The sequence below is a fragment of the Dendronephthya gigantea genome, unplaced genomic scaffold (genome assembly GCF_004324835.1).
Source record: "Dendronephthya gigantea isolate DGI-Jeju-01 unplaced genomic scaffold, DenGig_1.0 000219F, whole genome shotgun sequence".
In the NCBI taxonomy this organism is placed as follows: domain Eukaryota; kingdom Metazoa; phylum Cnidaria; class Anthozoa; order Malacalcyonacea; family Nephtheidae; genus Dendronephthya; species Dendronephthya gigantea.
The window spans coordinates 5,001-23,515 of NW_021163229.1; the positions used below are offsets into that span (position 1 = coordinate 5,001).

At 39.6% G+C, this 18,515-nt stretch overlaps 1 protein-coding gene and 6 non-coding genes across 7 annotated transcripts in view; 3 read left to right on the forward strand and 4 right to left on the reverse strand.

The window, feature by feature from the left end:
- The first annotated feature begins 3,436 nt into the window (after positions 1-3,436).
- On the forward strand, positions 3,437-3,509 carry Trnat-ugu. The gene has a single exon. It is a non-coding gene; the product is annotated as a tRNA-Thr (tRNA).
- A 3,063-nt stretch (positions 3,510-6,572) lies between these two features.
- Positions 6,573-6,654, forward strand: Trnas-cga. The gene has a single exon. It is a non-coding gene; the product is annotated as a tRNA-Ser (tRNA).
- Positions 6,655-7,406: 752 nt separating this feature from the next.
- Positions 7,407-7,478, reverse strand: Trnap-ugg. Its single transcript has one exon. It is a non-coding gene; the product is annotated as a tRNA-Pro (tRNA).
- A 475-nt stretch (positions 7,479-7,953) lies between these two features.
- On the reverse strand, positions 7,954-8,035 carry Trnas-uga. The gene has a single exon. It is a non-coding gene; the product is annotated as a tRNA-Ser (tRNA).
- A 645-nt stretch (positions 8,036-8,680) lies between these two features.
- Trnat-ugu lies at positions 8,681-8,753 on the reverse strand. The gene has a single exon. It is a non-coding gene; the product is annotated as a tRNA-Thr (tRNA).
- Positions 8,754-9,411: 658 nt separating this feature from the next.
- On the reverse strand, positions 9,412-9,484 carry Trnat-agu. Its single transcript has one exon. It is a non-coding gene; the product is annotated as a tRNA-Thr (tRNA).
- A 5,311-nt stretch (positions 9,485-14,795) lies between these two features.
- LOC114539808 overlaps positions 14,796-18,515 on the forward strand; it is a 247,148-nt gene continuing 243,428 nt past the window's right edge. The window contains exons 1-2 of the mRNA XM_028560384.1: positions 14,796-14,981; positions 15,245-15,862. Coding sequence (XP_028416185.1) covers positions 14,796-14,981; positions 15,245-15,862 — 804 coding nt within the window. The remainder of the gene's footprint in view (positions 14,982-15,244; positions 15,863-18,515) is intronic.

Consider the following 18,515-nt stretch of genomic DNA (forward strand, 5'->3'; position numbering starts at 1 on the left):
ATGTGATGGGTTTGGATTTCATCGGGAGGTCATTAATTTTCAGGATAAAGGATATTGGCCCTAATTTGGTTCCCTGTGGCACTCCACCGTTGATTCGCTTTAAACTTGATCGTTCCCCCTGAAATGTTGTTATTTGGGATCTTCCTTGTAGATAAGATGCAAGCCAAGCAACTAGTTCAGGTCTAACACCATTATTGAGAAATGACTCGAGCAGTTTATTGCGGTCAATCAAATCAAAAGCCTTGCGAAAGTCAAGGAAGATGATGCGAATAACTTTTTTAGTATTATCCATAGCCATATGCCATTTGTGTATCAATAACAACAATGCATAAATTGTTGATGACCCAGGGAGCCCACCATACTGGCATCGACTTATCTTTTCTCCAACATCCTCGATGATCCAACTGTTAACGTAAGATTCTTGAATTTTGGATAAAACACTCGTTAAGGCAACTGGTCTCAATTCATCAGCAGAACAACAAGGTTTGGTTTTAGGAATAGCACATACGTTTGATATTTTCCAAATATCAGGAAAAACACGTTCTTTAAATGATTCGTTGAAAATATGAGCTAATGGGAAAGCAAAGTGCTCAGCGAAATACTTGATTATTCTGACATCAGGGTCGTGGGGACCCGCTGCTTTATTTACGTTAAGATTCCTTAGGTTGGATAACACACTATCAACTGGTATATTAGGTAGAGGGCGATTTCCAATCGAAGTCCACTCATTATTAACTACAGAAAATCCGGTAGTAAGATTCGTAAAAAAGTTATTGATATGTTCGGCAGTTTCTCTGGAGTTTAGTGGTGCAGCACTTTCCGGATCGGTAAGACTAAATTCTTGCTTCTTTTTGCCCACTATCTTTTTAACGTTTTTCCACCATGCTTTCGGTTCATGAACGCGTAGAGGCTTGATCCTTTCGTTGTACAATTTACTTTTTTCTTTACGGATCTCCGATATAATTTTATTTCTCATTTCTCTAGATTCTACTATTCTTCCTTGCTGATACAGTTTGTCTCTCTTGATTATCATGCTCTTGATTCTTCCTGATATGAAGGGTTTATCGTTTTCATGACGTTTGAACGTTTTGATGGGAAAACACTTTGTAATCAAATCATTGGTGATATTTAGAAACGCTTCCACTTTGGAATTTACACTGCACGAGTCGTACACCGAAGACCAACTTTTTCGAGTTATGAGTTCATGAAACAGATGAACACTAGACTCCTGGATTGGGCGACAGGTGACTTTTCTAGTTTGATTACCTTTGGGGTATAGTCTTTAGACTTCAACTCAATCATGCAATGATCGGAATTTCCAAGTGGGGCTAAAACAGTTGGCTTCTCATAAGATTGATGTATGTTGGTAAATACAAGGTCTAGTGTTGCATTCCTTCGTGTAGGATCTTTAACTAGTTGTTTTAATTGGCATTGCTTCTTGATTATTCTTTCTTGAAAGCCATTTCCTGTTGGGTTAAAGTCCCCAGAGACGATTATCGCTATATTTGGACTTTCCGAAGTTAGGGTGTCATAGCAATGACAAAAAGTCGTAGAATTTGTCAATTTCATCGGAGTTTAACGATGGAGGAAGATATACACACGCTAATGCTATCTTTGACATTGTTCGTGGTAGCCATTTAGGGCGAATTACGATCCATAAACATTCATGATCCACGCTAGAAAGATCATATCGAACTTTTGTTGGATAGAGTCTTTAATAAAAAAGGCTACGCCGCCACCTCTACCATATTCTCTATCATTCCTAAGTACATTGAATTGTGGTAATCCAGGAAGGTGCACAGCTTCATCTGGTACGTCATTGGATAACCACGTTTCTGAAATCATCACAATGTCAGTTTTTCTATTGTCGATAACATGCGAAAGTTCATCAGTTTTCTTCAAAATTGATCGAGCATTTAGATTCAAAATATTAGGTAAATTACGATTGTGTTTAAAGTTCTCGATCGTGCGTATTTTAACCAAATTTGAAGTATTTCTTGAATTGTCGGCATTCGAAGTATTTCTTGTATTACATCGGGTAGTAATTCGGACAGGAATCTTGCTAATAATTTTATCATGACAATCAGATGCGTTCTGGGAGTTTAGACAAGAGTTCCCATTGGTGGTTGTAGGGAGAGATCGTATCTCGGTTGGTGCGGCCATAAACGTGTTAAGTTTTGTTTCCATGGTTTCCGAGCTCTCTTTTGGGGTCGGTCGTCGGGTAAAAAATGACCATCATGTATTTGATTGGTGTTCTTCTTCGTGTAGAATCCTCTTTTTGGTGAAAAGGGCATACTGTGTTTACGAGTTTGAACTTTTTTAGGGTGCTTGAAATCACAACGATTACCTTTTAGACACCGACCGCGACGTTTCAGGAATGGACAGAAAGTGTTGGCTTTTAAAGGGAAATCATATCCGCCATTCTTCATCTCTGTAGTTCTCTGTGGTGGGCCTGTAGTGGCAATCTGCAGGTGATATTTATTTTGCTGCTTGCTTCGATAATCGTTAATTTGTTTATCAATATCTTCTACCATCGTCACTCCAGCTTCGTCATTCTCTGTTTCTATATTAATTGTCTGTTCGTATTGGGTTTGCTCCTCAGATTCTGAATGATCATGAATTTGTTTATCAGTCTGATCTACCAAAAGGTTTGTGTATTTTGTTTTTAATTGTGTATTTCTGTACCGCTATCAAAGAGAAACCTTTTGAATAGCATGAAAAAGTTCAATTTTTCTTCCGAATACGTATTCTGCAATCTTTTGACGACTCATCATATACATCTGACCCGCGCTGTGATGTATAGTCTATATACACGCACATTATTAAAATGAAGTATTTACATATATTCCCCCTATTCCAGGTATGGAGCCCTGGTTTACAAATATAATATAGAACATGCATGTGTCCCAGAGAGTCATTCAAAAAACCTAAACTGCATGGATTGTTTATCAAACGTACCGCTGTTTCCCACGAAAATAAATTTGGATTTTTATGCACTATATGGGTACCATAAAAATATTTAATTTTTCTTTAATTTATAGAACAGGAAGGAGCGAGCGGAGTTGAACCACTGACTCCAGTGACCTGTCAACCTGCAGTCGGATGCTCTACCACTATATGCTACTCTCTCTGAGCGTTCCGTGCAGCATACCTGTCATATGCTATATTCTTAGATACCTGTAAGAGAAAGCCTGAAATAAAAAAATACATAAAGACGGAGAATGAATGTTTTCAAAGAGTTTCTAACAAGAATTGAACTCCGATTCTCGAAGTCAGAGTCCGAAGTGATAACCATTACACCACAGACCCTAAAAATCTATCAAACTTACTGACGAATGTTGGCTGCATAGTATATAATTATGTAGTTTGCTACGCGCATCCACCTTATTAAGATAAAGTGTTCATATAATTATATTCGTGTTAAGCTTGCACATACGCCTCATTATCTCAGTGGTTAGAGCATTGGTCTTGTAAACCAGGGGTCCAGAGTTCAACTCTCTGATGAGGCTTTTGCATTCTTTTGTATTTACAAAAGTATATAGGCAACTATAGCAACTATATAATTTATCCTACTCAGAGCCCGAAGTGGTAACCATTTCACCACAGGACATAAACACCTAGAAAAATTACTGAGAAATTCCTGGCTCTACAGTATATCTATACACGCACATTATTAAGATAAAGTAATTATATTCGCTGTATTCCAGATTTGGACTCCCGTTTTACAAATTTATAGGACATGCATGTGTCCCAGAGAGTCATTGAAAAAACACTAAACTGCAAGGATTATTTATCAAGCAAACGGATTGTTGCAACGAAAATAAATTTGGGTTTTTTCCCCGAGCCGGCGCGAAGCGCCGTGCGAGGGTACTAATTCCGCTGGGAGATTTATTACACCCGGGTATTGTGACAGAACATAGCGGAATCCAAAGTTGCTCAAATTCTATGTCGTGGACCGTGGACGTTCAATGGTCATGGTACTTGTGCGCATGCGTGAAATGCGAACGAGTGTAGACCAGTGAACTCTAAAAAGACTGGAACGATAACTTGGCCGCCATCTTTGAAGCCAGCACTGATGGCCGCCATGAAGGCCAAGAGTTGAAATTACACCACCAAAACAACGCCGGTTTTTATACACAAATCCATCTCATCTGATCATGAATAAAATCTTAAGACAAGCATTGACACTTAGATTTTACTAAAAAACAAGTTTTATTAACGTGAAAAGGTGCAAACCTATATTTTTTGCGAGTTGAAGGCGAAGTTTTTTTTCGGCCCGTTCAAATTCTTTAAATATTTCAAGTACAAAGCTGGTACCTCGCCGGTTTTTACAGTAAGATGATGCGGATTACTTAGGTCTATCCAAAAAAGGTAAATTCGTTGTTTAAAGTTGAAGTGGTCAAATAAAAATTGCACTTTTCTGGCAATTTTTTGCCAAAAAATACGATTTTTACGGAATTCTCACTCTCCCCAGTTCTTTTGAAGGCTTGATTTGCTCGCGCGGCTGCCGCCCTAATCAGCAAATTATATTCAAATCGGCTTCATCCAATGACTAGTCTTTATTGTTGAGTTATCGTTCCAGTCTTATTAGAGTTCACTGGTGTAGACCACTGGTGTAGACCAGTTCACTGGTGTAGACTAGTAATCAACGAACGTTCTGATTGGCTAAGACAGAAAGTTTGTAATTCAATGAGAACGTCAGCAATTTATATTAACTGTCATTTCGTAAACATTTTTGTAAAAGCGTTTGATAAACTTTGTGCAAAGAAAGTAAAACGAGAAGAAACAAGATATATGAAGCATGACAGTTAGCAAAGATGAACGTGGATACGGTCAAGACAAAGCCGTGTAAGAGGAATAATTCATAATCTGCAAACTTATAAATGTTTTCAAAGACAAAGGGTACGTGTTTACTTTGTTTATTTCGTATTTGTTTCGCGATAAGAATGAGCCGTATTTGTATACTTTTCGGCTTTGTATGCCGTTCATTTGTTAAATTTTCAGCTTTTTCTGCAAACGCATAAACCTGTGAAGGGCTATTACACCTTTGCTTTAACTTCAAAAAGTGTTTTTGAAAGTGTAATTTGAATTTTGGTATCAAAAATACACACTATATTTATAAAGTATACTGAAACTTTTAGCCGCCGGCGTTGACTGCAATTACAGAATAAAATAACATTTGAAGTTTTTTCTTTGTCTGTGAAGATTTTGTACTGTTTTAATCGTTTGAAACTTCGATTTTAAACCGTTACTTAATTGCTGGCATGGTATAATGCAGCAAAATTGAACGGGCAATGTTTACACTAGCTTTGTGATTATTTTGTATTGAATGATGGAAACTTTAAGACTGATTTGAGTTTTGTGTCATTTCATAATATAAAATTTAGGTCAGGTTAACTCAGGAAATTGTGTACTTGGTTTGAAATAGCGAGGGGTTGCTGCATGCATGTAATTCTAGTAATTCACTAATTAGTACGATAAAAATGTTGGATTTTTTTTTCATTTATAAAAGAAAAGGGAGCGAAAGGAGTTGAACCACTGACCTCTCGATCTGCGAACGAATGCTCTACCACTGAGCTACACTCCCCGATCGTGCATACCTGTGTAATGCTATTCTCCTAGGTACCTGAAAGAACATTTCCTGCTGTTCTTACCTTATTCGAAATAGCACAAGTTTCATATTCATGGCATAGAAGCAGTGTGTAGCAAGCAGGGTGGCGCAGTGGAAGCGTGCTGGGCCCATTACCCATACGGTCAATGGATCGAAACCATTTCCCGCTAAAGTTGTCATTTCAATAAAAAATATTTTTCAGTGCACATTCTAGGTGTCATTTTTTGTTCAGAAATGTAATTTTTCTTAAATAGAGTGTAGGAGAAAAGCTTGAACTCAAAAACTATACTCCCCGATCGTGCATACCGGCATGCGCTGATATTTTCTTAGATACCTGTAAGAACATTTCCCGCTTTTCTTAACTTATTCGGAAAAGCACAACTAATTAAATGCAGATCTGTGTATATATCCATAGCATAGAAGCAGTGTGTAGCAAGCAGGGTGTGGCAGTGGAAGCGTGCTGGGCCAATAAACCATGGCCTGCTTGCCCGTCTAGCTTGAAAGAGAACGGTCTTAACAACAATTTGCCAATGGTCTAGTCAGTATTTTCTTGTGAAAAAAGTGGTACGTGTTCCCGTTCCAACATTAGATGCATTCTCTCAACTTAATTTAAGTATCAACCTAATAAGAATACTGTGTTGCATTGTGAGCTAAGAATTTGCATCAATGTAGTCATATCAACAGTGTCCACGACTGTTTTTCCATGTGCCTCGTTAGCTCAGTGGTTAGAGCACTGCATGGTCTAGTAAACGAGTGGTCCGGAGTTCGAATCTCTGGCGAGGCTCTTCACATTTTCCACTTAAACTCAATAAGTATATACCTAATATAAATGAGTTTTGTGATTGGATTTTTGTAACAATAGTGAACAATGTTTAGGATTCGTTCTTTTGGAAATCAATTTCTATAATACTTACTTGTGTTTTATTGTGCTTTTTTATCATTGCGGTTCAGCAGGCAATATGTAGTCGTGGCCGAGTGGTTAAGGCGACAGACTCGAAATCTGTTGGGATATTCCCGCGCAGGTTCAAATCCTGCCGACTACGACTTTTGTTATGCAAGTGGAATTTCGTGGCCGTTTCATTTCACGTTTGCGAAACCTTAAAAAAACCCCATAAAAAAGTCGCACGAATTCATTTTCCTGATGTTCAGTACTTGTATATGATGATTGATAAGGTCTTCATTGTTGACATGTCTACAACGTCTACATTTATGCATACTAGATCTCCTCCTTGAATGTATACTAGGGAGGTTAAGATCTACTTCCACTACCAGTACCGATACGAAAATACATGACGTATTACAGTTTGGCAGCGCGGAAATTTTAAAGCGTTAAGATTGTGACTTCCGTAAGAAGTAAATAAACATGGCGGAGTATAGCGGCTGTATTCACATCAAAAACTCTAATCACAATCCTTAAGTCACACCAAACAAAGCAGAAACATTATACAACTAAAACCTAATATATTATTAGAAAACTACTGCAGGAAATGACAATAATACAGTAAATATATTTCGGTACTTCGCCTACCTATCCACTTCCATTTTCAGCCCCAGAACGGTACTCGCGACTTCCAGTGTTGTCACATTTTGGACGATTGTTACATCTGCGCATACGCGTGACTGATTATTGGTATCGGTACTCGTAGCGGAAGCCGATCTTAACCTCCCTATTGATAGGATTGATACCGCATGGGAAAAGTTTTATCGGGAGATTGCAACTTGAGTTCAACACTGCTTTTTTTCTTGAAAGAAAGAAACTCAATCCCGAAAAAATTTCAAGTTTTGAGGGCAATCAGGGCTTGCACGGGAATCGAACCCATGACCTCTTGCACCCAAAGCGAGAATCATACCACTAGACCAGCAAGCCTCACCTGGAAAAATTGTTCATTATCTTTCAGTAATTTAAAAAAATTCCGGTATATAACATGAAAAACTAAGGTTTAATACACTTCCGTCAATTCGTGCTGGCGGAAAACATCCCATTTTGCTGTTGAAAACGAGCCTATAATTTCTGAATAAAGGTCCTAGTATGTAGGAGAGATCCTAGAATAAAGGTCCTAGAATAAATATCCTAATAAAGGAGCAATAATTTCTGAATAAAGGTCCAAGAGGACAAGAGGTAATTTCGCTCTAGTCCAATCACCATATGTTTATTTACAATATAAGTAACCGAATCAGAATGCACATAAATTTTACCACTTGCGTTAAAAGGATATAATATTAACCATTTCACATCAAGTATTAAAAATTTTAACTACTCTGACTGGTTTATGTTTTGAAACGAAATTCCACCTAGAGGCAATTTCTCGTGTTATATGAACATCTTTCGGAATAACAAGAGTCGTAGTCGGCAGGATTTGAACCTGCGCTGGAATATCCCAACAGATTTCAAGTCTGTCGCCTTAACCACTCGGCCACGACTACATAAATGCTTAGGAATCGCCTATTTTGCTTTATTACTAGTAGCCTGGAACTTACCTGTTTATTTTACCACAGATTTTACGTCATGGGCACATTAATAGGTTCTCTGGAATTGCTATATGCCTTCCCAACTGCTTTTCAATTGGCAGCAGAATTTTGGAATTATAATAAGACTGAGAAGTAAAGGGTCTCGTGGAACTCGCGGTGACAGTCGCCGGAGGCTTTTATCGTAGGAATTGATTACTGATAGAAATCAGGCAGTTCACAGAGCGTGTAAATAGATCATGCATCAGGTATTGATCATTCAGCAGCATATACGAGATAGCAATTCAACTGCAATCAATGGCTGCTAATTCCGATTTCGAGCCTGAGCTGTTTTGGTCATGGACGTTAAGTTTTTATTTTTATTAGTTGTTCTCTACAGTATAAGATATTACACACTTTTTTATTTCAAATTAGAACTTATTTAAGATGAGCCTACACAAGAAGTTTCATTATTTACCTGCCCAAGTTTAAGGGTTAGGTATACGTTACCTATATGAACAAGCTTTGCTCTTGGTTGACGATAACAATAGAACACAATAAAATACAATGAATTAGTATAGAAATCAAAATTTTACTTTTTGAGTTTAGGTGGATAATTTGAAGAGCCTCGTCAGAGATTCGAACTCTGGACCCCTGGTTTACAAGACCAGTGCTCTAACCACTGAGCTAAAGAGGCATGCACCCGTAAAAAGCATGCGTGGACATAAGTTGTCAATATAATTACATTGATGCAAAATGCTAGCGCACAATCTTTGTATGAGGTTGATACTTAGATTAAGTTGAGAGAGTGCATTTAATGTTTGAACGAGAACACGTACCACATTTTTTTCTCAAGAAAATACAACATAATTAGACCATCAGCGAATTGTTGTCAAAGGCCGTTCTCTGAGCCAAGTTACTCTGAGTGAAAAAAGACTTGTAGGAATCTTAAATCATTGTTAGTACGGAGAGCAGACAAACGCAATGGTAGAAAAAAGACGATTATTGTAAACACGATAACAAACTAGGTTTTAACCCTAGAGTCTAGAACGACGGAATTGGTTTCATTCAGTTCTAAACATTTTTACCGCGGAGCTGAACTATGAGGCTGCACAAGAAGTTTCATTATTTACCATGCCCAAGTTTAAGCGATAGGTACGTTACCTATATGAACAAGCTTTGCTATTGGTTGAAGATAACAATAGAACACAATAAAACCCAATGAATTATTATAGATATTGGTTTATAAAGAATAAGTCATGAAACTTTGTTCAGTATCATTATATACAAGAAGCCGGTCAAAACACTCGTTCAGGTTCGTAGATACTTATTAAGTTTAAGTGGAAAATGTGGAAAACCTCCTCAGAGATTCGAACTCTGGACGCCTGGTTTACTAGACCAGTGCTCTAACCACTGAGCTAAGGAGGCACCCAGAAAAAAAAAATGCGCAAATAGAAATGTAAACAAATGTTTCAAAAAACGTATTTTGCAGGTAAATTTTTTCACGGCGATTATTGAATGCGTAATGATCACAAATATTTAAGTCTTTTACTCACCCTTACCCTCACCCTGAGTACAATGCATGTCAAGGTAAACGTACTGGTTTTATGTGTGGAATGTGTTCATCTGGCTATTCAGAGGCTCTGTGGTCAACAAACTGTACTTTAACACGAAAATGCAACGAACATTGGTTCTGGATTGTATTTCTAGTGTATGTCTTCTTAATGGCAGCTCTCGTCGTTTTCAAACCTCCAATGATGAAATATTCTTTACGACAGATTTTTTGGTTTAAAAAGTTTATAGTTGGCAGTCGCTTTGCAAACTGGCAAACGGCTTTACACCGTCACGTTGATCTGGTCCCTGAGGATGACACTGAACAAAACAATCCATCGCTGTCTTCATCAGAGCAAACAAAACAAGATAAAAGACAATTTTCTGGTTTATTAGAGATCATCTTTTATTTCTACCAAATATCACAACTCCTTCTCTGGTCGACTTCACTGACCGAATTCTTTGAATGTGAATTTCTCACGCCCGTCCTTGGTTCTTCAACTTCCAACCAGGTGTAACAAACCATGGTTATGTCTGTCCTATTCCAGGTCTGACACCAAAGACAAAGCTTCTTTTCAAAGTTGTTCCGGTCTTCGGGACGCTCGCTGCAATCTTTCTTCTCTATGCCTTCCACGTCCTCATTTGTTGCAAGAGAGGTTCTCTTCGACCTAACATTTCTCCCTACTTTCAAGCCAGCGTCAAAACAGTGTTCCTTGGCTACGTGACCCTGGCTACTGTCAGCATTTCGTTAATTCGCTGTGTCCCGTTGCAGGCGAGCTCAGATGGTTCTACAATGGGAACGTCGTATGCTACGAATGGTGGCAATATGCATCGTTCGTTTTCAATGCCATCTTTGTCGTTCCATTTATCTTCGTTCTCGCTTGGATTTCGTTCAAACTTTACCATCATAAAATAACGGTTAGAAATTTCCTCCTAGCTGTGGTTTGTCCTGTGTCATTCTTGTTCCAAAGGATATTTCGCATCGCATGTCGATCTGAAGACGAACATGCCGAGGAAAGCGAAAATTTGAGCGCTTTAAAAGAGTTGCTTCTAGGTCCATACGCACAGCCAAATGAAACGAGCAAGCGTGGAGCTTTGTATTGGCAGAGCATTTTGATTGCTCGTCGATTTATTTTGGTTGTAATCTTTTGCGTGGTGACCGAGCCATCCATCAGATTATTCTGCATGACGCTTTCTTGCATTGTCATCCTTTGTCTTCATCTCAAAATTAAACCATTTCAAAATTCTTTCTTGAACAACCTCGAGTCCGTTTCCTTGATTTTTTTGATTGTTTTAGGTCAGATCAACCTGTTTAGGTCCGTGTTTTCTAGTTCTCATCAAAATGTCGAGGGACCTTTTGTGCCAGTTTTCAAAGCTTTCAAATGGCTGGAAGTTCTTATTTTAGGGATGTTTCCTGCAATTCTTGTTCTTCTTGTATGCTTTGCAATTATCTCGATATTTGCTCGTTTTCTTTTCGTGTGCAGCAGGGCGTGTCTTAAGTGTTTTTCCAAACTTTGTCGCAAAAGTTGTTTGCGACGTGATTCGAATTCTAGTTTTCTGATAAACGTTTGTGACAGCAACGATGATGAATAGTGAGACTTGTCGTGTGTATGATAAGATACTTGCAAAATTAAGTTTAGTTGATAAAGTTGATTTTTTCTAGCCAATTGGCAATTAACATAAAAAAAAGCAGTTGTATTGTGACATTGGAGAGAGAGAGTTTTAGTTTGACGTTTACGGCAAACCGCAAACCGCGGTTTCACGTTGCCGTTGTAACAAATTTGACTTTTAGTTTGCAGCCATTTACCAATACCTTATGTTAGAACGATTCAACATTGCCATTCAGTAAACAGTTTCGCTGTTAAATTGCTTTTAGCTATTTCTAATGCTTCGGGGTTTTTTAAATCAAATGTTACACCAAGTGGTTGAAAAGAACGTCAATTTTAATAAGCGACTATCGAAATACGATATCATGGTAAACCGCCCATATTGGCAGTCGCGTTATTGAATAGTGGTAGTCGCTTTCTTAAAGAAAACTGGTAAACTTTTTGAAGACAGGCAGGAAAATTAACACAAATAAGCGAGACTCTATTGCAATGACAATTCGCTGAGGTAAACGAGCTACGTGAAAATACACCTCCAGCGGTTGAAAACGTGAACCGCAAACAAGCCGCGGTTTGCGGTTAGCCGTTGAAGGCAAAACGTCAAGCTAAAACTCTCTATAGACGTCAAGCTAACGACAAACGGCTAACTACAAGTCATATTACTAGTTTAGGGCTTCCTATTTAAAACACGCGTAGATCGTGTTTTTTCACATCTAAAACACTCGTGTCCTGTTTTATATATGATAAAACACTCCTACTCTTGTTAATTGTTTTAAATAGTATATAATTAAAAAATAATTGCCAAATGCAGAATCTACAGCAATCCATGTAATTGCCCAGTGATGCCAGTAGCGTCTAGCCTCCTCCGCAGGCATCTCTAGTAATAGCAAATGTAGGCATTCTTCCTCGATATTCACAGCACAATCCACAAGTAATTTACACTGCACAGAGTTGCCTGCGAAGGAGGCTAAGTAGTCCGAGTAGTGTGAGTACTTTCAGCGCGCAGCATCGCAAGCTTACGCCTAGATAGGCGTCTTGTTTAATTAAAAATACATTTATTCCATATTTATGAAACATAAATTTATAAATTTCATCAAAATTTTGCGAAATGAGAGTTGAAAATCCAATTTTTTTTCGCGACTAATCAGGAGCTTAGTAGTTCACACTGGCGGACACGCAAACGTATAAGACCGTCCATGGCGTCACTCGTGAGGCCCATTGCATAATTGCGGACGACTGTGATTTCGCATTTACACATCGTGGGTGTAAATATCCGAGCGGGGGAAAATATACTACCTACATTGTAGTTTGTCATCATAGGTTGTAAAATTGCAATTATAGTACATTTGCTGAATTATAATTTTGTGTAAACAAGTGTGTAAGGGTAAAATTGTTTAAAGATCAAATAATGCTACTCACTTATGACACTATATATTTACATTGTAACATGATTACTGAAGTTGTCACCCTTTTAATAATAATCTGTGTGGTATATGGCATCTACACTCAGTGTTTGCCATTTGTGATATTTACTGTGTGGATTACATATGTGGGAAAACCTCAGTAAGTTGACCAAATTCTAACTTCTACATCACATGCAGTGCAATCTTTTAAATTTCTTATAAGTTCCCCCTTTTTTTGGTTTCCTCCCCTGTTATAAAGGTATTACTCTGAAGGAGCAGAATTTGAATTTGTCTAGTATTGACTGGATATATCCTAAAAGTAAGAAAGCGCAGATATTAGCTTGATTTGCTTTTTATTATATTTCGAGATACTCGACTTCAATTTAACAATGCATTGTCTTTATTATTCACTCCTTTAACAAAATTACAGTGAATTCAAAGAATATAAACTATAACAAAACAAAGTATTTAATCATCCGGTCCCTTATTGCCGCTGGCCTGCGCCTTCTCTTCGTCTTTTTTGTTCACTCAAGCATGGCGGACGATCAAGAAAATGTTTCAGTCTTGGAAAATATAGTCCATCCGGATCCATCAGAGCAAGAAGATTCCATGGAAGGTAGGAAACCTCTTCCGACAGACCTTGTTCAGGCCGTAGTGGCCGATCAAGGCTTACTTGCACAACTTTCATCCGCACTTTTGGCACAAATGGCTCCGCATTTAATAAAGCAAAATACTGCAGTGGTTCATGCCCAAGCAGTCGTTGACAGTCCCGGAGTATCAGAAGATCAAACGGGAACTGAAAATCTAACATTACCAGGAGTATCTGACGATCAAACTGGTACACAGAATCACTCAAATCCCGCTGCATCGGATGATCAGTTGGGTACTTCTATTTCTGGTACTAAGCGAGGGCGAACAACAGTTATTCAACTGGACGATGACTGTCCGGTGTCGGCCAAAAAGGTTCGCACTACTGGCGATGTTGAGAGTGAGGTGGAAGAGACAGAGACGGATCATTTACTCTCTGCAAACTCGCGATGGGAGGCTAGTGAAAGTCTATCCCAGTTTCTAGCTACGACAGTGAAGAAGCTAAATAAGTTTGAGCGGAAGACCTTGGTTAAAGTTTATCCTAGACCAAATGTGGATGTAGTTTATACCCCTACTATGGATGAATATTTGAAACCTTTCATCCAGGGTATAACCTTGCCTAATAAACCCCTCAAAGAGCTACAGGACAATGTACTTGATGTCTTTGGTCCTCTGTGTACAGCATATGAGAACTTTCTATCCATGGAAAGCGCAATTTCTACAGATGGGGTAGTGCAACTGGATGCAACTAGCGTTCGCGGTTTCATGGATTGTATAAAGCATGCAATGCTTTTGACAGGGGACGTAGCTTCTCGAATTTCTACTAACCGACGAGAGCTGGTCTTGAAAAAAATAAACCCCCTAATGGTGTCGCTTGCTCAAGAGGAGTTCCCAGATACGAATCGTAATTTGTTTGGGCCAGGGTTTGAACAACGCCTCAAGACTAGATCTGAGACCGCGGAGACAATTGGCAAAGCAACCCGTGTTGGCAAGCCCTTTTTTCGAGGGGGGGCCTCCAGGGGAGTTCACAGACCCCGTGGAGGCCGTCAAGGATTCAGCTTCAGGACCTTCCGCCCAAGCAGTTTCAGACCAAGAGGGAACATACAAGCCAGGGGCAGTGGAAACCGGGGCCGTGGCCAGTTTCCACGATTTCCAAACCCGCAGTCCTACAAGAACTTCCAGTACTAAAGAATGGCAGACCAGATAGGTATGTTTTTAGAGATTTTGCAATTCAAGGTACCCGAGATTGCACCTCAAACAGGGCGTCTAAAATTTTTCACCCAAGTTTGGGAGCAGGTTACCCAGGATCCTTGGGTCTTACAGGTTATCCAGGGTTATCAGATAGAGTTTGTTTCTACCCCTCTGCAGCATTCCCTTCCCCACCCCCCAAATATTGCTCTAACACAGGAGACTGTGTTGGAACAAGAGGTATTGGAACTGTGGAGGAAACAGGCAATTCAGCCAGTACCACCTTCATCTCTAGAGGGGGGGTTTATAAGTTCCATGTTTGTGGTACCCAAGAAAGATGGGGGAAATCGCCCAGTAGTCAATCTAAAACCGTTAAACCAGTATCTGGCCTACGAGCATTTCAAAATGGAGGGCATTCACATGTTGCGGGATTTACTGAAAAAGGACGATTTTCTTGTGAAAATCGACCTCAAAGATGCGTATCTGACGGTACCGATTTGCAAAAATCACCAAAAATACCCCCGTTTTCTCTGGAAGGGCACAATGATGGAATTCAGGTGTCTCCCGTTTGGGCTAGCCACAGCTCCAAGGGTTTTTACAAAGCTTATGAAGCCGGTAGTAGCAGCTTTGCGCCAAAGAGGAATTCGTCTAATTATATATTTAGACGACATCCTTATTATGGCAGAGTCTCACAATCTAGCATTGGATCATGCAGCCTCCACACTAAATCTTCTAGAGGGACTCGGCTTTCTAGTAAATTATCAAAAGTCCCATCTCTCGCCTGGCCAGCAGATGGAATTTCTGGGGGATTTTTAATCGATTCAAACTCCATGACACTTCAACTTCCGGGCGAGAAATTGCGAAAAATTCGCAAGAAGTGTCAGGGGCTGTTGGATCAAGGCTCAATTTCAGTTCGCGAATTGTCAAAATTCCTGGGCCTCCTGACCTCATCCATTCAAGCGATATTTCCAGCCCCTATCCATTACAGACATCTTCAGAGGTTAAAGAATATAACTTTATCCTCCCAAAAAACCTACGAGGCCTTGGTTGCTTTAGATCCCCCGGCCAGAGAAGAAATTCTTTGGTGGAGAGACCATCTCCATGCATGGAACGGCCGGGCTCTGTTTCAGGACCATGTGGACCTCATAATAGAGACCGATGCCTCGCAGAAGGGATGGGGAGCATGTTGCGAAGGTGTGAGAACAGGGGGCCCTTGGTCCTTCAAAGAAAAGAAATATCACATCAACTGTCTCGAACTCCTAGCAGGTTCCTTGGCGATCAAAACGTTCACCAAATCCAGAGTTTGTGCTCATGTAAGACTGTTGATGGACAACACATCGGCAGTTGCTTACATAAACAAGATGGGAGGTACCCATTCCCAAGCTCTGGCCAATTTAGCAATAGATCTTTGGGAGTGGTGCTTCCAAAATCAGTTGGTGGTGTCTGCTCAGCATCTACCCGGATACTTGAATGTGAGGGCAGATCAGGAGTCCAGAGTGATTCAGGACTCCAGCGATTGGAAGCTGGACCCATCAGTGTTTCAAATACTCTTAACCAGATGGGGGCCTTTCCAAGTCGACCTTTTCGCATCCCGACTAACTCATCAACTACCAATTTTTGCCAGTTGGAAGCCGGATCCAGTGGCAACTTATACGGATGCCTTTTCCATGAATTGGAACAAGATACAGGGATATGCATTTCCCCCTTTCTCTCTCATAGGCCGGTGTTTACGGCAGGTGATGTATCAAAAAGTGGACCATCTGGTGCTGGTAGCACCAGTTTGGGCCACTCAGCCTTGGTACCCACTACTTCTGCAACTCTGCGTGGATTTGCCGATACTGTTCCCAGTATCTCCCCAGCTTCTGATGAAGGGCAGTCAAGCTCACCCTCTGGACAATCTGCAGTTAGCTGGGTGGAGGCTGTCAGCAAATGTCACGAAACTACAAGCCTTTCAGGGGAAGCTAGAGACATTTTGTTGGCAGCCTGGAGACAGAACACCAGTAGCACCTATGCCTCTGCTTGGAGTAAGTGGGTTAGCTGGTGCGATCAACAACAAATTAATCCACTTTCAGCACCTATAGAAAGTATTTTAGAATTTCTTACAAGGCAATTTAAGGATGGTAAGGCGTATAGGTCTATTAATGTTTATCGCTCAGCTTTATCCTCAGTGCTGCCTCCGGTTGATTCTTGGAAAGTTGGGGCTCATCCTTTGGTTTCTCAATTACTAAAAGGAATGTTTAATTCGCGACCTCCTCAACCAAAATACTCTCATACTTGGAAAGTTTCCCAGTTGTTACGTTTTATTAAATCACTTGGGCCAAATGATACGCTCAGTCTTAAACTTTTGTCCTTCAAGTTAGTAACACTTTTGGGTCTAACAGCTCCAGATAGATCTTCAGATTTAGCGAAAAGAGATTTGAGATTCCGTACTTTTCATCCTGAGGGAGTGTCCTTCGCACTCTCTGGCCTCTCAAAAACGTCTAAGCCGGGAGATTCGCCTAAGACGAGCTTTCATGCAGCGTTTAAAGAGGACAGGGACCTAAAGAGTTACGAAATTAGAACTGGTGACTATCGTTCAGGTGAAAAACCTACTAGTAACAAACTGTTTTTATCCTATATTTCTCCTCATAATCCCGTATCGTCATCAACTTTAGCCAGATGGATAAAATCTTTGCTGCAATTAGCGGGCATAGATACGTCCATTTTCTCAGCGCACTCGTTAAGAAGGGCGGCTACTACGGAAGCATTAAATCAGGGTGTATCAGTATTAGATATTTTGGGTATGGCAGACTGGTCTCAGGAGAGTACATTTACCCGATTTTATTATAAGCCTCAGTTTAAGGCTTCACCTGGTAACGCGGTGTTATCAGCCGGTAATTCTTGATGGCATAATGGATGTTTAGATGGCTTTGAACATGCATTGTTAAATTGAAGTCGAGTATCTCGAAATATAATTGTAGATTATGCAAGTCTGTGTAGCAGATGCAGTATAATATTAATTATATGAGAGATACGAGACGAGATTTAACAATGCATTCCCACCTCTTTGATCCCACCCTATGCATTGTTAATTGTTTCCTTGCAGGTCGTTCACAAAAAGACGAAGAGAAGGCGCAGGCCAGCGGCAATAAGGGACCGGATGATTAAATACTTTGTTTTGTTATAGTTTATATTCTTTGAATTCACTGTAATTTTGTTAAAGGAGTGAATAATAAAGACAATGCATTGTTAAATCTCGTCTCGTATCTCTCATATAATTAATATTATACTGCATCTGCTACACAGACTTGCATAATCTACAATTATAGTCCATCTGTTAGCCAATGCACTGAGAAAATCATCTAATTCTAAAATTGCAAGAGGTGCTTATATATACTGTATATATAAGACCAAATTTTGATTTTGCTTTTTAATTAATTAACTAGCAGATGGTGACATTGATGGGGATTGGTCACGCTGGAAAGATGCATTTCTTAATGTGGTTAATGAACATATTCCATTAAAATCTTTCGGAAACCGTTATCATGTTCCATGAATCCACGGAGATATACTATACGAAATTAAAAAGAAAAACAATATAGTCGGAAACGTCTTAAAAGATCACCAACAGAACATTTCCTAGCCAGAAACAAGGCCGTAGCTAGACCGCTTAATTGGGGGGAGGGGGTGTATATTCATATATTCATGTTTATATACCATAGGAACAATAGCTAACCAAAGAAATCATTCGGGCATATGACGAATATATGAATATGCATCCCCCCAATAAAGCTTCTAGCTACGGCCCTTGCCCAGATGCAAGTCCGTGCGCACCTTGTAGAAGCAGATGATGAAGGAAAGTAGATTAGCTTACATCAACTCTCTTTGTAACGATAGGACAACCAACTCAAAACGCTTCTGGTCACTCTAAACTAAAATCGACAAGAGCTAGTGTTCCCAGAATAATCTCCGCACACAATAAAATAAAAATATAATTTCGACCCAAATAGTGACGGATATGTATCCCTACCATTTCGGACAAAATTTACGATTTTCGAAAATTTTCTGAAATGTCTTAACATGTAAAATAAATTCTACAGCCCTTGCCATTTTGGCTGAAATTTTTAAGTTAGTGAAAGACACTAA